Source organism: Pseudophryne corroboree, chromosome 7, assembly GCF_028390025.1.
Source record: "Pseudophryne corroboree isolate aPseCor3 chromosome 7, aPseCor3.hap2, whole genome shotgun sequence".
Classification (NCBI taxonomy): Eukaryota; Metazoa; Chordata; class Amphibia; order Anura; family Myobatrachidae; genus Pseudophryne; species Pseudophryne corroboree.
The window spans coordinates 99,731,890-99,751,734 of record NC_086450.1 but is presented as its reverse complement, the minus strand read 5'-3'; the positions used below and the strand labels follow the sequence as shown (position 1 = coordinate 99,751,734).

At 50.0% G+C, this 19,845-nt stretch overlaps 1 protein-coding gene across 6 annotated transcripts in view; it reads left to right on the top strand.

The window, feature by feature from the left end:
- Positions 1 to 19,845, top strand: part of DYNC1I2 (dynein cytoplasmic 1 intermediate chain 2) — a 178,937-nt gene that overhangs the window by 49,295 nt on the left and 109,797 nt on the right. For all 6 annotated transcript variants that reach the window (XM_063933473.1, XM_063933472.1, XM_063933476.1 and 3 more), the window contains exon 3: positions 7,435 to 7,552. In XM_063933473.1, the coding sequence (XP_063789543.1) occupies positions 7,445 to 7,552 (108 nt within the window). In that variant the 5' untranslated portion in view covers positions 7,435 to 7,444. The remainder of the gene's footprint in view (positions 1 to 7,434; positions 7,553 to 19,845) is intronic.

Genomic DNA, 19,845 nt, shown 5'->3' with positions numbered 1-19,845 from the left:
TGGCCCAGCCAGAGCCCAGACTTGAATCTGATTGAACATCTCTGGAGAGATCTGAAAATGGCTGTGCACCGACGCTTCCAAACCAACCTGATGGAGCTTGAGAGGTGCTGCAAGGAGGAATGGACGAAACTGCCCAAAGATAGGTGTGCCAAGCTTGTGGCATCATATTCAAAAAGACTTGAGGCTGTAATTGCTGCCAAAGGTGCATCAACAAAGTTTCAAGCAAAGGCTGTGAATACTTATGTACATGTGATTTCTTAGTTTTTCTATTTGTAATAAATTTGCAAAAATCTAAAAAACAAAACCGTTATTCACGTTGTCATTATGGGTTATTGTATGAAGAATTTTGAAGGAAAATGAATTAATTCCAGTTTGGAAGTAAGGCTGTAACATAACAAAATGTGAAAAAAGTTAAGCGCTGTGAATACTTTTCGGATGCACTGTATATAGTCAAAATCGTAAGAAAAGTTAGCACATATAACACTGTGTGTATACAGCTTGCGATACCGATGCGCGCTCCCATGGGGTTGGTATCACAAGAAAAATTTGACTATTCAAGCTAGGCAATTTTGACTATATTGTGTGCTATCTAGTTTCTAGTATAGTCAAAATCGCAAGTAAATATAGTCAAAATTGGTGGCTCTGGGTTCCAGGGAGTTCAAGGGACATTGCATAGTCAAAATTGGCACTTAGTCAAAATCTCACCATGTGTATTCACCTTAAGCCATGACTAGCACACGTATGTGCGGGGATAATAGGCCAAGCTGGGGATACACTGCTCATTGGGGGTAATTCCAAGTTGATCGCAGCAGGATTTTTGATAGCAATTGGGCAAAACCATGTGCACTGTAGGGGAGGCAGATATAACATTTGCAGAGAGAGTTAGATTTGGGTGGGTTATTTTGTTTCTGTGCAGGGTAAATACTGGCTGCTTTATTTTTACACTGCAAATTAGATTGCAGATTGAACACACCCCACCCAAATCTAACTCTCTCTGCACATGTTATATCTGCCTCCCCTGCAGTGCACATGGTTTTGCCCAATTGCTAACAAAAATCCTGCTGCGATCAACTTGGAATTACCCCCATTATCCTTTCTCTTACGTCCTAGAGGATGCTGGGGTCCACATTAGTACCATGGGGTATAGACTGGTCCACTAGGAGCCATTGGCACTTTAAGAGTTTGAGAGTGTGGGCTGGCTCCTCCCTCTATGCCCCTCCTACCAGACTCAGTTTAGAAAATGTGCCCGGAGGAGCCGGTCACAGCTAGGGGAGCTCTCCAGAGTTTCCCTAGAAAAGTTTTTTATTTAGAGTTTATTATTTTACAGGGAGGCTGCTGGCAACAGCCTCCTTGGTTCGTGGGACTAAGGTGTGGGGGGGGGGGGGGGGGAGTAGTGTCCGCCCTGCGGGGTCTGAGCCACTTAGTCCACTGACAGGACACTGAGCTCCTGAGGGGTCAGATCGCTCCCCGCCGCAGGGGATCGCTCGCCCCAGCAGCAAGCCCCCACCCCCTTACAGAGCTGAAGAATCGGTGGCGAGTGAGGCACCGACCCCCCTAGCAAGCGGGGGGTCGCTGTGAAGATGGCGGCAGCAGGGTAGGAGCGCAGTATTAACTGCGCTCCGGGAGGCTCAGCGGTACATGGTGCTGCGCTGTGAGGGGCGCCCTGTGCCAGCACTACACCCTACACTGGTCCCAAAGTCTGTCGGGATCCTCGGATCTCAGCCAGCACTCAATCCTCAGGCCAGTATAATCAGTGGAAGAGCGGGAAGACAGCGCCATTTTGGGGGCGGAGCTTCTACTCAGAGCGGACCCAGCAGCGTACAGCGCCATTTTCCTGCCTGCACAGCGCCGATCAGGAGAAACAGGTCCCTCCACAGCAACTCCAGCTATCTGTAAATGGTACTATGGGGTTGTAGAAGGGGGGGGGGGGGGGGCTGCAGTACGACTGTGTATCCTATTAAGGTGCACAGTCAGCGCTGACAAGGGGTCTCCCTTTGGTTAGAAGCGCTGTGTGTGGGTTGGCTCCAATCTCTGCGTCTCTCTTGCCATTCTTGGGGGAGAAACTCTGTCTGTCCTCCCCTGTGTTTGTGTGGAGTGTTTGGTGGTCTCCTTTAGCTATGTCCAGAGACACTGTCATATGCTGCGGAGAATATGTCCTCCCAGGATGATCCCATTCCATGTAATCAGGATAGCACTGGTTTTGCACAGATTCCAGCAAGGGAACCTGAGTGGTTTTCCTCTATCAAATCTTTATTTCTCAGATTTCAGACAGGTAATGAATCTGCAACCCAGGTATTACAGAACTCTATGGCAGTATGGCCCGATTCTGGTACCTCAGGACGCTCCGCTACATACCCCCACAAACGTGCGCTTGTTCATGTCATGCAAGATGACACGGATACCGATTCTGACACCACAGACTGTAATGGGGATGTGTTGCGGTGGTCTGCCTCTCTTGCAAAGGGGGTGCAATTGATGATAGAGGCTATCAGGGATGTGTTGAATATTAATGATACCACACCTGAGCATGTTGAGGAGGCTTTTTTCACTGAAAATAAGAAAGCCTTGCTACCCTTCCCTGCGTCAAAGGAATTAAATGCTATATTTGAGAAAGCATGGGAAAACCCTGAGAAAAAAATTCTAGATCCCTAAAAGGGTCCAGGTGGCGTTTCCTTTCCCTGAGTAGGATAGCAAAAAATGGGAAAACCCGCCAATTGTTGACGCATCTGTGTCCAGACTCTCAAAAAAGGTGATTTTACCTGTTCCGGGATCTACTGCCTTAAAGGAGCCAGCTGATCGTAAAATTGATAATACACTTAAATCAATGTACACCGCTTCGGGGGCCATATTACGTCCCACTATTGCTAGTGCATGGATTGCAAAAGCTATAGTAAAGTGGTCAGGCACCTTACTTGAGGATTTGGATACGATGGATAAGGGTGATGTTGAATTTTTTTGCGTAACATTCACGATTCAGCAGGTTTTATGGTAGAATCCATGAAAGACCTGGGTTCCATGGTTGCGAGAATCTCTTCCATGTCTGTTTCAGCTCGCTGGGGACTGTGGCTGTGCCAGTGGTCGGCCGACGTGGAATCCATGAAAAGTGTGCAGTCCCTACCCTACTCAGGTCAGGCTCTCTTTGGGGAAGCTTTGGATGCGTGGATATCCACGGCTACAGTGGGTAAGTCTCCGTTTCTTCCCTCAGCTGCACCTGCTCCGAAGAAATCTTTCTCTTGAAACAAGCCTAGAAAAGCCAAACCACCCAATACCTTCTTTAGGGGAGGTTGAGTTAAATCCAAGAAACCTGCTGCTGCAGGTTCCCAGGTACAAAAGCCTGTTTCAAGTACACCAAAGTCCTCCACATGACGGTGAACTGCGCGGCCTGGAGGTGGGGCCAGTGGGATCGAGACTCAGACAGTTCAGTCACGTCTGGGTATCGTCCGGCCTGGATCCTTGGGTGATAGATATTGTGTCCCAGGGATACAGGCTGGAATTTCAGAATCTCCCTCCTCACCGATTTTTCAAATCAGGCTTGCCAGTTCTACTGGCAGACAGGACTGTCCTATTAGAGGCTGTCCAGAAGTTGGTGGAGGCACAGGTCATTGTGCCAGTTCCTCCTCATTTGCAACCCACAGGTTACTATTCAAACCTTTTGGGATGGTTCGGTCAGGCCCATTCTGAACCTAAAATTACTGAACCCCTTTCTAAAGGAGTTCAAGTTCAAAATGGAGTCTCTCCGGGTGGTGATATCAGGTTTGGAAGAGGGGGAATTCCTGATATCCCTGGATATCAAGGATACGTACCTCCACATTTCAATTTGGCTGCCGCATTAGGCTTATCTCCGTTTCGCATTACTGGACTGTCATTTCCAGTTCCAGGCCCTGCCATTCGGCCTCTCAACAGCACTGAGGGTGTTTACCAAGGTGATGGCGGAAATGATGATTCTCCTCCGCAAACAAGGAGTGACCATCATTCCATACCTGGACGATCTGCTGATAAAGGCATCGTCCAAGGAGAAGCTGTTGCATTCCATTGTTCTCACAACCCACCTACTCAGACTCCACAGTTGGATTCTGAACCTTCCAAAATCACATTTGGAACCAACCCAGAGGTTGTCTTTTCGGGGGATGATCTTCGACACAGAAGTGCAGAGGGTGTTTCTTCCGCAGGAAAAGGCGTTGGTGATACAAACAATGGTCCGGGATGTCCTGAAGTCAGCCCGGGTTTTGGTTCATCAATGCATTCTCCTTTTGGGAAAGATGGTGGCCTCTTACGAGGCTCTACAGTACGGGAGGTTCCATGCTCGGGCCTTCCAACTGGATCTCCTGGACACGTGGTCAGGAACTCATCTCCACGTGCACCAGAGAATTTGTCTGTCGCCTAAGGCCAGGATTTCACTCCTCTGGTAGCTCCAATTGCCTCACCTTCTGGAGGGCTGCAGGTTCGGGATTCAGGACTGGGTCCTTCTAACCGTGGATGCGAGCCTTTGGGGCTGGGGCGCAGTCACTCAAGGGGGAAACCTTCCAAGGAAGGTGGTCAAGTCAGGAAGCCGGCCTGACGATCAACCTCCTGGAACTAAGAGCCGTCTACAACGGTCTTCTTCAGGCGGCCCATCTTCTGAGAGATCGGGCCATTCAAGTACAGTCGGACAATGTAACGACGGTGGCTTACATGAACCGACAGGGTGGAACGAAGAGCAGAGCGGCAATATCAGAGGTGACAAGAATCATCCTCTGGGCAGAAAGACACGCATTGGCATTCTCGGCAATCTTCATTCTGGGAGTGGACAACTGGGAAGCAGACTTTTCAGCAGACATGATCTCCATCCAAGGGAGTTGGGTCTCCATCCGGAGGTGTTCAAGAAAATAACAGACATTTGGGGGTTACCCCAAATAGATATGATGGCCTCTCGTCTCAACAAGAAGCTTTGACGCTATTGTTCCAGGTCGAGGGACCCACAAGCAGTGGACGCTCTGGTGTCTCCGTGAGTGTTCCAGTCGGTGTACGTGTTTCCACCACTTCCACTCATTCCAAGAGTTCTAAAGCTCGTAAGGAGAACAAGAGTTCAAGCGATCCTCATTATAGCAGACTGGCCAAGGCGGGCTTGGTACGTGGACCTTCTGAATCTCTTGCAGGAAGAGCCGAGGCCTTTTCCTCTTTGGGAGGACCTGCTGCAGCAGGGGCCGTTCGCCTATCAAGACTTACCGCGGCTACGTTTTGACGGCATGGAAATTGAGCACCTGATACTTGCTCGGAAGGGCATTCCGAAGAAGGTCATTCCTACCCTGATACAGGCTAGGAAAGGGGTAACGTCTAAGTATTACCATCGTATTTGGAAGAAATATGTCTCTTGGTGTGAGTCCAAGAAGTTTCCTACGGTGGAGTTTCAACTGGGACGTTTCCTCCTCTTCCTGCAAGCAGGTGTGAATATGGGCCTGAGGTTGGGATCTGTGAAGGTCTAGATTTCGGCCATGTCCATTTTCTTCCAGAAACAATTGGCTGCCCTCCTTGAGGTTCAGGCCTTTTTGAAGGGAGTTCTGCACATTCAACCTCCCTTTATACCGCCTACGGCGCCTTGGGACCTTAACGTGGTGTTGTAGTTCCTCCAGTCGGACTGGTTTGAGTCTCTACAGGAGGTTAAGGTCAAATTTCTTACATGGAAGGCTGTCACGTTGTTGGCCTTAGCTTCTGCTGGTCGTGTGTCAGAACTGGGGGCTTTGTCTTGTAAAAGCCCTTACTTGATCTTCCACGAAGATAGAGCTGAGCGCCGGACACGTCAACAGTTTCTTCCAAAGGTTGTGTCGGCATTTCATATCAACCAACCGATTGTGGTGCCAGTGGCTACTGACTCCTCAATTCCCTCTAAGTCCTTGGATGTTGTGAGGGCTTTGAGAATCTATGTGAAGAGGACTGCTCGTCACAGGAAATCGGACTCTTTGTTTGTCCTGTATGATCCCAAGAAAATTGGGTGTCCTGCTTCAAGCAGATTATATCTCGCTGTATTAGATTCACTATCCAGTATGCTTATTCTACGGCAGGACTGCCGTGTCCAAAATCTGTTAAGGCCCACTCTACTCGTAAGGTGCAGTCTTCCTGGGCGGCTGCCCAGGGTGTCTCGGCGTTACAGCTTTGCCGAGCGGCAACTTGGTCTGGGTCGAACACGTTTGCTAAGTTCTACAAGTTCGATACTTTGGCCTCTGATGTCTGAAGTTCAGTCAATCAGTTCTGCAGGAGCCTCCGCGCTCTCCCTCCCGTTCTGGGAGCTTTGTATTATCCCCATGGTACTAATGTGGACCCCAGCATCCTCTAGGACGTAAGCGAAAATAGGATTTTGGTTACCTACCAGTAAATCCTTTTCTCGTAGTCCGTAGAGGATGCTGGGCGCCCGCCCAGCACTTCGTTTTCCTGCAACCGTTATCTGGTTCAGTACAACTTCGTTTTAGTTGAGTACTGCATTGTTACTTGGTAAGTAATGTTTCAGGAGTTGAGTTTTTCAAGCTAGTTAGCTTGCTGTGCCTCGTATGTGTGAGCTGGTATGAATCTCGCCGCTATCTGTGTTAAATCCTTCTCTCGAACATGTCCGTCTCCTCGGGCACATTTTCTAAACTGAGTCTGGTAGGAGGGGCATAGAGGGAGGAGCCAGCCCACACTCTCAAACTCTTAAAGTGCCAATGGCTCCTGGTGTACCCGTCTATACCCCATGGTACTAATGTAGATCCCAGCATCCTCTACGGACTAAGAGAAAAGGATTTACCGGTAGGTAACCAAAATCCTATTATCAGCTGAGTACCCAGCTTTAGGGGTGGCTACGGGGAGCAGTCTATAAAATGGGAATGTTGACCCTGTTGTGTTTGTCTGCTGAGGCCAGGCTCTTTGTCTTTGAATGTAGATTTCCCAGCCCGGCAGAGGAGTTCCAGTGGCTAGTCTGAGTAAGCTGAGGCTAACTCAGGTGGCCGAGGGCTGTGACAATCAGTGATCTGATGCTGTATCTTTTGACGCAGAACTCGGATCAGCACTGCAATCAGGAGGCGTACAGAAGCCTCCTACTGCATTAGAGTGTTTGAGCATCACAGCTGCGTCCAAATTACAGCAATGTTACTCGCTATGTTCATCTCTGAATCATAGATGATTACTTCAGCTGGTCAGCAGTGCTTCTGGTCAGGGAAATGGAAAATGATTTAATGAAACTCTTAAACTGTTAAAAAAACGTGTCAAAGATATTGAGACATCTCTGATTTTATTACTGTAAAACTTTAAACATATAGCATGTTGATCTAACAGATGTTGAAATAAATACAAGCTAATACTTTGCACCGTTCAGTTGAAGATTACTACCACACCCGTCTGATATAGTAGTATATATTTATGGTATGATACCTTAAAATTGCTACGTCAATGAGGCAATAAGTTCTGCTCTTCCTCTCATTTACTCAGGTCTCTCACCATGTCCGACAAAAGTGAGCTGAAGGCCGAACTGGAGCGCAAGAAACAGCGCCTGGCTCAAATAAGGGAGGAGAAGAAGAGAAAAGAAGAGGAGAAGAAAAAGAAGGAAGTAGGTGTATTTATATACATGACTGCTTTACATTTATTTGGGACCTTATAAAAGCCACCATACAAAGCAAAGTTTCAGTAATTATCTGCAGCATATGCTTCAATGTGATCAACTAGTGCCCTACCTGAAATGTTTAGGAAAGCTTTGTAAATTTGTAGCAGAGCGGTGAGGATCATATTGTGATATTAGGGGTGTATTCAATAAGAGTCGGAAACTGCCATCTTGTCGGAAAGACAGCAGCTTCCGACTGATTTAGGTCGGAAGGGGTTCCGACCTATTACATAGGGGCTGATTTTTTTCCGACAAGTTGGGAATTCCCGACTTGTCGGAAAACACTCGATCCACATACTTCTGTCGGAAATGGGGCCAAATCCGACAGGTTTTGGCCCCCTTTCCCACAAACTTAATCCGACTTGAAAACAAGTCGGATTGAGGTGAGGAGATGGGGTGCGGTGGGCTACTGGGATGAGAGGTACCTTGATTGCCGTCCCCCGGCCAGGCACCTTTCTCCCTGCAGCGCCTCCCTCCGCCGCCGCCGCAGACATCACCCCTGCTGCAGCAGATGCTGGCAGCTCCCGCCCGCCACCGTCCAGCTCCCGTCCGCCATTACTCCTCCCGCCGCCATCTGCACCCCCGCCGCCGCTTTCAGCGGCAGGACAGGACCCCGGGTACGGCCAAATCAGACAGTCGGATTTGCCGAAAATCGGACAGTCGGATTTGGCCGTCCATTGAATAGCCCTTGTTGGATCCTTTCCGGCAAATGCATGTAGGAATGGATCCGACACTTATTGAATACACTCCTTAGTATTGACCCTCTTCAGGATTCAGCTCTAACATCATATTTAGCGTAATGCTGTCATACATACATTAAAAAAAAAAATATATATATATATATATATATATCTAAATAGTAACTAAATTTGCTCTTACGTCCTAGAGGATGCTGGGGACTCCAAAAGGACCATGGGGTATAGACTGGATCCGCAGGAGACATGGGCACACTAAAAAGACTTTGACTTGGTGTGAATTGGCTCCTCCCTCTATGCCCCTCCTCCAGACCTCAGTTAGATTCTGTGCCCAGGAGTGACTGGACACACACTAGGGGAGCTCTACTGAGTTTCTCTGGAAAAGACTTATGTTAGGCTTTTTTATTTTCAGGGAGACCTGCTGGCTACAGGCTCCCTGCATCGTGGGACTGAGGGGAGAGAAGTCAGACCTACTTCTTCTTAGTTAAGGGCTCTGCTTCTTAGGCTACTGGACACCATTAGCTCCAGAGGGTTCGATCACTTGGTGCGCCTAGCTGCTTGTTCCCGGAGCCGCGCCGTCACCCCCCTCACAGAAGCCAGAAGAAAGAAGCCGGGTGAGTATTAGAAGAACAGAAGACATCAGACGGCAGAAGACTTCAGTAACGGTACAGCGCAGCGGTAGCGCTGCGCTCCATGCTCCCACACACATCACCAATGGCACTCACAGGGTGCAGGGCGCTGGGGGGGACGCCCTGGGCAGCAGTTACTGAGGGTCAATTGAACTGGCAGAAGGCATATTTAGTTCCCGGGCACCGTATACAATACCCCCGCCAGTATAATAAATTCAAATTTGAGTGGGACTACAGCGCGCCGGGAAGGGGCGGCTTAGCCGCACAGCTCACCAGCGCCATCTTCTCTCTCCACAGCCGCTGCAGAGACGATGGCCCGGACCTCCAAGCTCCTTACAAGTAACAAGGGAGCAAAACGGGGGGGGGGGGGGAGGGCACATGCAATTTGGTGCTTTTTATCTTTATTTCTCTGACGTCTTAGTGGATGCTGGGGACTCCGTAAGGACCATGGGGAATAGCGGCTCCGCAGGAGACTGGGCACAACTAAGAAAGATTTAGGACTACCTGGTGTGCACTGGCTCCTCCCTCTATGCCCCTCCTCCAGACCTCAGTTAGAATTTTGTGCCCGGCCGAGCTGGATGCACACTAGGGGCTCTCCTGAGCTCTAAGAAAGAAAGTATATTTAGGTTTTTTATTTTCAGTGAGATCTGCTGGCAACAGACTCACTGCTACGAGGGACTGAGGGGAGAAGAAGCGAACCTACCTGCTTGCAGCTAGCTTGGGCTTCTTAGGCTACTGGACACCATTAGCTCCAGAGGGATCGAACACAGGCCCAGCCTCGGTCGTCCGGTCCCGGAGCCGCGCCGCCGTCCCCCTTGCAGAGCCAGAAGCAAGAAGAACGTCCAGAAAATCGGCGTCTGAAGACTCCGGTCTTCATTAAGGTAGCGCACAGCACTGCAGCTGTGCGCCATTGCTCCCCATGCACACCACACACTCCGGTCACTGATGGGTGCAGGGCGCTGGGGGGGGGGGGGGGGCGCGCCCTGGGCTGCAAAAGGAGTACCTTATATTGGCAAATAAACACATAATATAGTCAGCAAGACTATATATGTGTAAAATCCCCTGCCAAAAATATCCTGAAAAAAGCGGGAGAAGTCCGCCGGGAAGGGGGCGGGGCTATCTCCCTCAGCACACTGGCGCCATTTCCTCTCACAGCTCCGCTGGAAGGATGCTCCCAAGGCTCTCCCCTGCAGTTTCCAGGCTCAATAGGGTAAAAAAGAGAGGGGGGCACTAAATTTAGGCGCAAACTGTGTATTATAGCAGCTATAGGGGATAAAATCACTGTGTGTAGTGTGTATCCCTGCATTATATAGCGCTCTGGTGTGTGCTGGCATACTCTCTCTCTGTCTCCCCAAAAGACTTTGTGGGGTCCTGTCCTCAGTCAGAGCATTCCCTGTGTGTGTGCGGGTGTCGGTACGGCTGTGTCGACATGTTTGATGAGGAGGCTTATGTGGAGGCGGAGCAGGTGCCGATAAATGTGATGTCACCCCCTGCGGGGTCGACACCTGAATGGATGGACATGTGGAAGGAATTACGCGACAGTGTAAACTCCTTACATAAAAGGTTTGACGACATAACAGATGTGGGACAGCCGGCTTCTCTGCCCGTGCCTGCCCAGGCGTCTCAAAAGCCATCAGGGGCTCTAAAACGCCCACTACCTCAGATGGCAGACACAGATGTCGACACGGATACTGACTCCAGTGTCGACGACGATGAGACTAGTGTACATTCCAATAGAGCCACTCGTTATATGATTACGGCAATGAAAAATGTGTTGCACATTTCTGATATTACCCCAGGTACCACAAAAAAGGGTATTATGTTTGGGGAGAAAAAACTACCAGTGGTTTTTCCCCCATCTGATGAATTAAATGAAGTGTGTGAAGAAGCGTGAGCTTCCCCCGATAAGAAACTGGTAATTTATAAAAAGTTACTAATGGCGTACCCTTTCCCGCCAGAGGACAGGTCACGTTGGGAGACATCCCCTAGGGTGGATAAAGCGCTCACACGTCTGTCAAAAAAGGTGGCACTACCGTCTCCGGACACGGCCGCCCTAAAGGAGCCTGCGGATAGAAAGCAGGAGGCTATCCTGAAGTCTGTATATACACACTCAGGAATTATACTGAGACCGGCTATTGCTTCAGCATGGATGTGCAGTGCTGCAGCTGCGTGGTCAGATTCCCTGTCGGAAAACATTGATACCCTAGACAGGGACACTATATTGCTAACCGTAGAGCATATTAAAGACGCTGTCTTATACATGAGAGATGCACAGAGGGATATTTGCCGGCTGGCATCTAAAATAAACGCGATGTCCATTTCTGCCAGGAGAGGATTGTGGACTCTGCAGTGGACAGGAGATGCAGATTCTAAAAGGCACATGGAAGTTTTGCCTTACAAGGGTGAGGAGTTGTTTGGGGATGGTCTCTCGGACCTCGTTTCCACAGCGACAGCTGGGAAGTCAGCATTTTTACCCCATGTTCCCTCACAGCCAAAGAAAGCACCGTATTATCAGGTACAGTCCTTTCGGCCCCAGAAAGGCAAGCGGGTTAGAGGCGCGTCCTTTCTGCCCAGAGGCAGAGGTAGAGGGAAAAAGCTGCAACATACAGCCAGTTCCCAGGAGCAAAAGTCCTCCCCCGCTTCCTCTAAGTCCACCGCATGACGCTGGGGCTCCACAGGCGGAGCCAGGTACGGTGGGGGCCCGTCTCAAGAACTTCAGCGACCAGTGGGCTCGCTCACGGGTGGATCCCTGGATTCTACAAGTAGTATCTCAGGGGTACAAGCTGGAATTCGAGACGTCTCCCCCTCGCCGTTTCCTCAAATCTGCCTTGCCGACAGCTCCCCCGTACAGGGAGGCAGTGCTGGAGGCGATTCACAAGCTGTATTCTCAGCAGGTGATAATCAAGGTACCCCTCCTTCAACAAGGACAGGGTTACTATTCCACAATGTTTGTGGTACCGAAACCGGACGGTTCGGTGAGACCCATTTAAAATCCTTGAACACATATATAAGAAGGTTCAAGTTCAAGATGGAATCGCTCAGGGCGGTGATTGCAAGCCTGGACGAGGGGGATTACATGGTATCACTGGACATCAAGGATGCTTACCTGCATGTCCCCATTTACCCTCCTCACAAGGAGTACCTCAGATTTGTGGTACAGGACTGTCATTACCAATTCCAGACGTTGCCGTTTGGTCTGTCCACGGCACCGAGGGTATTTACCAAGGTAATGGCCGAAATGATGATACTCCTTCGGAAAAAGGGAGTTTTAATTATCCCGTGCTTGGACGTTCTCCTTATAAAGGCGAGGTCCAGGGAACAGTTGTTGATCGGAGTAGCACTAGCTCGGGAAGTGCAACAACAGCACGGCTGGATCCTGAATATTCCAAAGTCGCAGCTGGTTCCTACAACGCGTCTACTGTTCCTGGGGATGGTTCTGGACACAGAACAGAAAAAAGTGTTTCTCCCGGAGGAGAAGGCCAAGGAGTTGTCATCTCTAGTCAGAGACCTCCTAAAACCAAGACAGGTGTCGGTGCACCACTGCACGCGAGTCCTGGGAAAGATGGTGGCTTCTTACAAAGCAATTCCATTCGGAAGGTTCCATGCAAGGATCTTTCAGTGGGATCTGTTGGACAAGTGGTCCGGATCGCATCTTCAGATGCATCGGCTGATAACCCTGTCTCCAAGGGCCAGGGTGTCGCTGCTGTGGTGGCTGCAGAGTGCTCATCTTCTAGAGGGCCGCAGATTCGGCATACAGGACTGGATCCTGGTGACCACGGATGCCAGCCTTCGAGATTGGGTTCCAGGGACAATGGTCGAGTCAGGAGACTTCCCTACACATAAATATTCTGGAACTAAGGGCCATTTACAATGCCCTAAGTCAGGCAAGACCCCTGCTTCAACACCAGCCGGTGCTGATCCAGTCAGACAACATCACGGCAGTCGCCCATGTATACCGACAGGGCGGCACAAGAAGCAGGATGGCGATGGCAGAAGCCACAAGGATTCTCCGATGGGCGGAAAATCATGTGTTAGCACTGTCAGCAGTGTTCATTCCCGGAGTGGACAACTGGGAAGCAGACTTTCTCAGCAGACACGACCTCCACCCGGGAGAGTGGGGACTTCATCAAGAAGTCTTCCAAATGGTTGTACACCGGTGGGAAAGGCCACAGGTGGACATGATGGCGTCCCTCCTCAACAAAAAGCTAAAAAGATATTGCGCCAGGTCAAGGGACCCTCAAGCGATAGCTGTGGACGCTCTAGTGACACCGTGGGTGTACCGGTCGGTTTATGTGTTCCCTCCTCTGCCTCTCATACCCAAGGTACTGAGAATAATAAGAAGGAGAGGAGTAAGAACCATACTTGTGGTTCCGGATTGGCCAAGAAGAGCTTGGTACCCAGAACTTCAAGAAATGATCTCAGAGGACCCATGGCCTCTGCCGCTCAGACAGGACCAGCTGCAGCAGGGGCCCTGTGTGTTCCAAGACTTACCGCGGCTGCGTTTGACGGCATGGCGGTTGAACACCGGATCCTAAAGGAAAAGGGCATTCCGGAGGAAGTCATCCCTACGCTGATTAAAGCTAGGAAGGAGGTGACCGCAAACCATTATCACCGCATATGGCGAAAATATGTTGCGTGGTGTGAGGCCAGAAGGGCCCCAATGGAGGAATTTCAGCTGGGTCGATTTCTGCACTTCCTACAGTCAGGGGTGACTATGGGCCTCAAATTAGGTTCCATTAAGGTCCAGATTTTGGCTCTGTCGATTTTCTTCCAAAAAGAACTGGCTTCACTGCCTGAAGTTCAGACGTTTGTTAAAGGTGTGCTGCATATTCAGCCCCCTTTTTATGCCTCCAGTGGCACCTTGGGATCTCAACGTGGTGTTGAATTTCCTTAAGTCACATTGGTTTGAGCCACTTAAAACCGTGGAATTAAAATATCTCACGTGGAAAGTGGTCATGCTGTTGGCCTTGGCTTCGGCCAGGTGTGTGTCAGAATTGGCGGCTTTGTCATGTAAAAGCCCATATCTGATTTTCCATATGGACAGGGCAGAATTGAGGACTCGTCCCCAATTTCTTCCTAAGGTGGTATCAGCTTTTCATTTGAACCAACCTATTGTGGTGCCTGCGGCTACTAAGGACTTGGAGGACTCCAAGTTGCTGGACGTAGTCAGGGCCCTAAAAATCTATGTTTCCAGGACGGCTGGAGTCAGGAAAACCGACTCGCTATTTATCCTGTATGCGCCCAACAAGTTGGGTGCTCCTGCTTCAAAGCAGTCGATTGCTCGCTGGATCTGTAGTACGATTCAACTTGCACATTCTGCGGCTGGACTGCCGCATCCTAAATCTGTAAAAGCCCATTCCACGAGGAAAGTGGGCTCTTCTTGGGCAGCTGCCCGAGGGGTCTCGGCTTTACAACTTTGCCGAGCTGCTACTTGGTCGGGTTCAAACACATTTGCTAAATTCTACAAATTTGATACCCTGGCTGAGGAGGACCTTGAGTTTGCTCATTCGGTGCTGCAGAGTCATCCGCACTCTCCCGCCCGTTTGGGAGCTTTGGTATAATCCCCATGGTCCTTACGGAGTCCCCAGCATCCACTAGGACGTCAGAGAAAATAAGAATTTACTCACCGGTAATTCTTTTTCTCGTAGTCCGTAGTGGATGCTGGGCGCCCATCCCAAGTGCGGATTGTCTGCAATACTTGTATATAGTTATTGCCTAACTAATGGGTTGTTGTTATGAGCCATCTGTTCGTGAGGCTCAGTTGTTGTTGTGTGGCTGGTATGAGTCTTACCCGGGATTCCAAATCCCTTCCTTATTGTGTCAGCTCTTCCGGGCACAGTTTCCTAACTGAGGTCTGGAGGAGGGGCATAGAGGGAGGAGCCAGTGCACACCATGTAGTCCTAAATCTTTCTTAGTTGTGCCCAGTCTCCTGCGGAGCCGCTATTCCCCATGGTCCTTACGGAGTCCCCAGCATCCACTACGGACTATGAGAAATAGAATTACCGGTGAGTAAATTCTTATTTTCTCTTTCACCCACTAGGGGACACTGGAGTCTTATACAGTAGGGGTGTGAAGCTTGCAACCGGAGGTGTGACACAATCTAAAATTAGCATTGTCTGCACAGCCGGCTCCTCCCCCTTCACATCCCTCCTCCCTCAGTTTGAAAAATTGTGCCTAGGAGGTAACAGGCACTGAAGGGAGCTCCTGCTCCATTACAGAAAACTCAGGCTGCGTCAACCTAATGAAAGGGGGACAAAAGCCTTTAGATTAAAGAGACAATGATCCCATATAAAGGGATCTGCATCTCTCTATGGAAAATCCGGAGCACAGAGTCAGCATTTCCATGGGCAGTGAGTACTGGTGGTTAATATGGGCCTTAGATAGAAAGGCAGAGGCTATTAGCAGACTCCTTCCAATTCCCACAACTTGAGGGTTAAAAAAATTATTATTATTTTCTCTGACGTCCTAGTGGATGCTGGGAACTCCGTAAGGACCATGGGGAATAGCGGCTCCGCAGGAGACTGGGCACAAAAGTAAAGCTTTAGGACTACCTGGTGTGCACTGGCTCCTCCCCCTATGACCCTCCTCCAAGCCTCAGTTAGATTTTTGTGCCCGGCCGAGAAGGGTGCACACTAGGGGCTCTCCTGAGCTTCTTAGTGAAAGTTTAGTTTTAGGTTTTTTATTTTCAGTGAGACCTGCTGGCAACAGGCTCACTGCATCAAGGGACTAAGGGGAGAAGAAGCGAACCTGCCTGCTTGCAGCCAGCTTGGGCTTCTTAGGCTACTGGACACCATTAGCTCCAGAGGGACCGAACACAGGCCCAGCCTCGGAGCTCGGTCCCAGAGCCGCGCCGCCGGCCCCCTTACAGAGCCAGAAGCAAGAAGAGGTCCGGAAAAATCGGCGGCAGAAGACATCAGTCTTCAACAAGGTAGCGCACAGCACTGCAGCTGTGCGCCATTGTTACTCAGGCACACTTCACACTTCGGTCACTGAGGGTGCAGGGCGCTAGGGGGGGGCGCCCTGAGCAGCAATGTAAACACCTTGGCTGGCATAAATACACCACATATAACCCCCAGGGCTATATGGATGTATTTTAACCCCTGCAAGAACTCACCAAAAAGCGTGAGAAAAGGCCGCCGAGAAGGGGGCGGAGCCTATCTCCTCAGCACACGGGCGCCATTTTCCATCACAGCTCCGCTGGAAGGACGTCTCCCTGACTCTCCCCTGCAGTCCTGCACTACAGAAAAGGGTAAAAAAGAGAGGGGGGCACTAATTTGGCGCAGTTTTAATACTAACAGCAGCTATAAAGGGAAAAGCACATTTTATAGTGGTATTCCTGTCTATATATAGCGCTCTGGTGTGTGCTGGCATACTCTCCCTCTGTCTCCCCAAAGGGCTAGTGGGGTCCTGTCCTCTATCAGAGCATTCCCTGTGTGTGTGTGCGGTGTGTCGGTACGATTGTGTTGACATGTTTGAGGAGGAAAATGAGATGGAGGCGGAGCAATTGCCTATTATAGAGTTGTCACCCCCTAGGGAGTCGACACCTGAGTGGATGAGCTTATGGAAGGAATTGCGTGACAGTGTCAGCTCTTTACGACAGACAGTTGACGACATGAGACAGCCGGCTACTCAGCTTGTGCCTGTCCAGGGGTCTCAAACGTCATCAGGGGCTTTAAAACGCCCGTTACCTCAAATGGCAGACACAGACACGGATACTGACTCCAGTGTCGATGATGAGGAGACAAACGTGACTTCCACTAGGGCCACACGTTACATGATTGAAGCAATGAAAAATGTATTGCATATCTCTGATAATACAAGTACCACTAAAAAGGGTATTATGTTTGGTGAGAAAAAACTGCCTGTAGTTTTTCCTGTATCCGAGGAATTAAATGAAGTGTGTGATGAGGCGTGGGTTTCCCCCGATAAAAAACTGATAATTCCTGAAAGGTTATTGGCATCGTACCCTTTCCCGCCAGAGGATAGGGCACGTTGGGAAACACCCCCTAGGGTGGATAAAGCGCTCACACGCTTGTCTAAACAGGTAGCACTACCCTCTCCTGATACGGCCGCCCTAAAGGAACCTGCCGATAGAAAGCTGGAGAATATCCTAAAATGTATATACACTCACACGGGTGTTATACTGCGACCAGCAATCGCCTCAGCCTGGATGTGCAGTGCGGGCCTGGCGTGGTCGGATTCCCTGACTGAAAATATTGATACCCTAGATAGGGACAGTATATTACTGACTATAGAGCATTTGAAGGATGCATTTCTATATATGCGTGATGCACAGAGGGATATTTGCCGACTGGCATCAAGAGTTAGCGCGCTGTCCATTTCTGCAAGAAGAGGTTTATGGACGCGGCAGTGGTCAGGTGATGCGGATTCTAAAAGGCACATGGAAGTATTGCCTTATAAGGGGGAGGAGTTATTTGGGGTAGGTCTATCAGACCTGGTAGCCACGGCAACTGCTGGAAAATCCACATTTTTACCCCAGGTAGCTTCTCAACCTAAGAAGACGCCGTATTATCAGGCGCAGTCCTTTCGGCCCCATAAGGGCAAGCGGGCAAAAGGCGCCTCATTTCTGCCCCGTGGCAGAGGGAGAGGAAAAAGGCTGCAACAAACAGCCAGTTCCCAGGAACAAAAGCCCTCTCCCGCCTCCGCAAAGTCCTCAGCATGACGCTGGGGCTTTACAAGCGGACTCGGGCACGGTGGGGGCCCATCTCAAGAAGTTCAGTGCGCAGTGGGCCCACTCGCAAGTGGACCCTTGAATCCTTCAGGTGGTATCTCAGGGGTACAAATTGGAATTCGAGACGTCTCCCCCTCGCCGTTTTCTAAAGTCTGCTTTACCGACGTCTCCCTCAGACAGGGAGGCAGTATTGGAAGCCATTCACAAGCTATATTCCCAGCAGGTGATAATCAAGGTACCCCTCCTACAACAGGGAAAGGGGTACTATTCCACACTATTTGTGGTACCGAAGCCGGACGGCTCGGTGAGACCAATTTTAAACCTAAAATCCTTGAACACTTACATACAAAGGTTCAAATTCAAGATGGAGTCACTCAGGGCAGTGATTGCAAACCTGGAAGAAGGGGACTATATGGTGTCTCTGGACATCAAAGATGCTTACCTACATGTCCCAATTTACCCTTCTCAATTCCTAGGGATGATCCTGGACACAGTCCAGAAAAAGGTGTTTCTCCCGGAGGAGAAAGCCAGGGAGTTATCCGAACTAGTCAGAAATCTCCTAAAACCAGGCCAAGTCTCAGTGCATCAATGCACAAGGGTCCTGGGAAAGATGGTGGCTTCTTACGAAGCAATCCCATTCGGCAGATTCCACGCAAGAACCTTCCAGTGGGATCTGCTAGACAAATGGTCCGGGTCGCATCTTCAGATGCATCAGCGGATAATCTTGTCACCAAGGACAAGGGTGTCTCTCCTGTGGTGGTTGCAGAGTGCTCATCTTCTAGAGGGCCGCAGATTCGGCATTCAGGACTGGGTCCTGGTGACCACGGATGCCAGCCTGAGAGGCTGGGGAGCAGTCACACAGGGAAGAAATTTCCAGGGCTTGTGGTCAAGCCTGGAGACATCACTTCACATAAATATCCTGGAGCTAAGGGCCATCTACAATGCTCTAAGCCTAGCAAGACCTCTGCTTCAAGGTCAGCCGGTGCTGATCCAGTCAGACAACATCACGGCAGTCGCCCACGTAAACAGACAGGGCGGCACAAGAAGCAGGAGGGCAATGGCAGAAGTTGCAAGGATTCTTCACTGGGCGGAAAATCATGTGATAGCACTGTCAGCAGTGTTCATTCCGGGAGTGGACAACTGGGAAGCAGACTTCCTCAGCAGACACGACCTCCACCCGGGAGAGTGGGGACTTCACCCAGAAGTCTTCCACATGATTGTGAACCGTTGGGAAAAACCAAAGGTGGACATGATGGCGTCCCGCCTCAACAAAAAACTAGACAGGTATTGCGCCAGGTCAAGGGACCCTCAGGCAATAGCTGTGGACGCTCTGGTAACACCGTGGGTGTACCAGTCAGTGTATGTGTTCCCTCCTCTGCCTCTCATACCCAAGGTACTGAGAATCATAAGAAGGAGAGGAGTAAGGACTATACTCGTGGCTCCGGATTGGCCAAGAAGGACTTGGTACCCGGAACTTCAAGAGATGCTCACAGAGGACCCGTGGCCTCTACCTCTAAGAAAGGACCTGCTCCAGCAGGGACCCTGTCTGTTCCAATACTTACCGCGGCTGCGTTTGACGGCATGGCGGTTGAACGCCGGATCCTGAAGGAAAAAGGCATTCCGGATGAAGTCATCCCTACCCTGATCAAAGCCAGGAAGGATGTAACCGTACAGCATTATCACCGTATTTGGCGTAAATATGTTGCGTGGTGCGAGGCCAGGAAGGCCCCTACAGAGGAATTTCAACTGGGTCGTTTCCTGCATTTCCTGCAAACAGGACTGTCTATGGGCCTAAAATTAGGGTCCATTAAGGTTCAAATTTCGGCCCTGTCGATTTTCTTCCAGAAAGAACTGGCTTCAGTTTCTGAAGTTCAGACGTTTGTCAAGGGGGTACTGCATATACAGCCTCCTTTTGTGCCTCCAGTGGCACCTTGGGATCTCAATGTAGTTTTGGGGTTCCTAAAATCACATTGGTTTGAACCACTCACCACTGTGGACTTAAAATATCTCACATGGAAAGTGGTAATGCTGTTGGCCCTGGCTTCAGCCAGGCGTGTCTCAGAATTGGCGGCTTTATCCTATAAAAGCCCTTACCTAAATTTTCATACGGACAGGGCAGAATTGAGGACTCGTCCTCAATTTCTCCCTAAGGTGGTTTCAGCGTTTCACTTGAACCAGCCTATTGTGGTACCTGCGGCTACTAGGGACTTGGAGGACTCCAAGTTG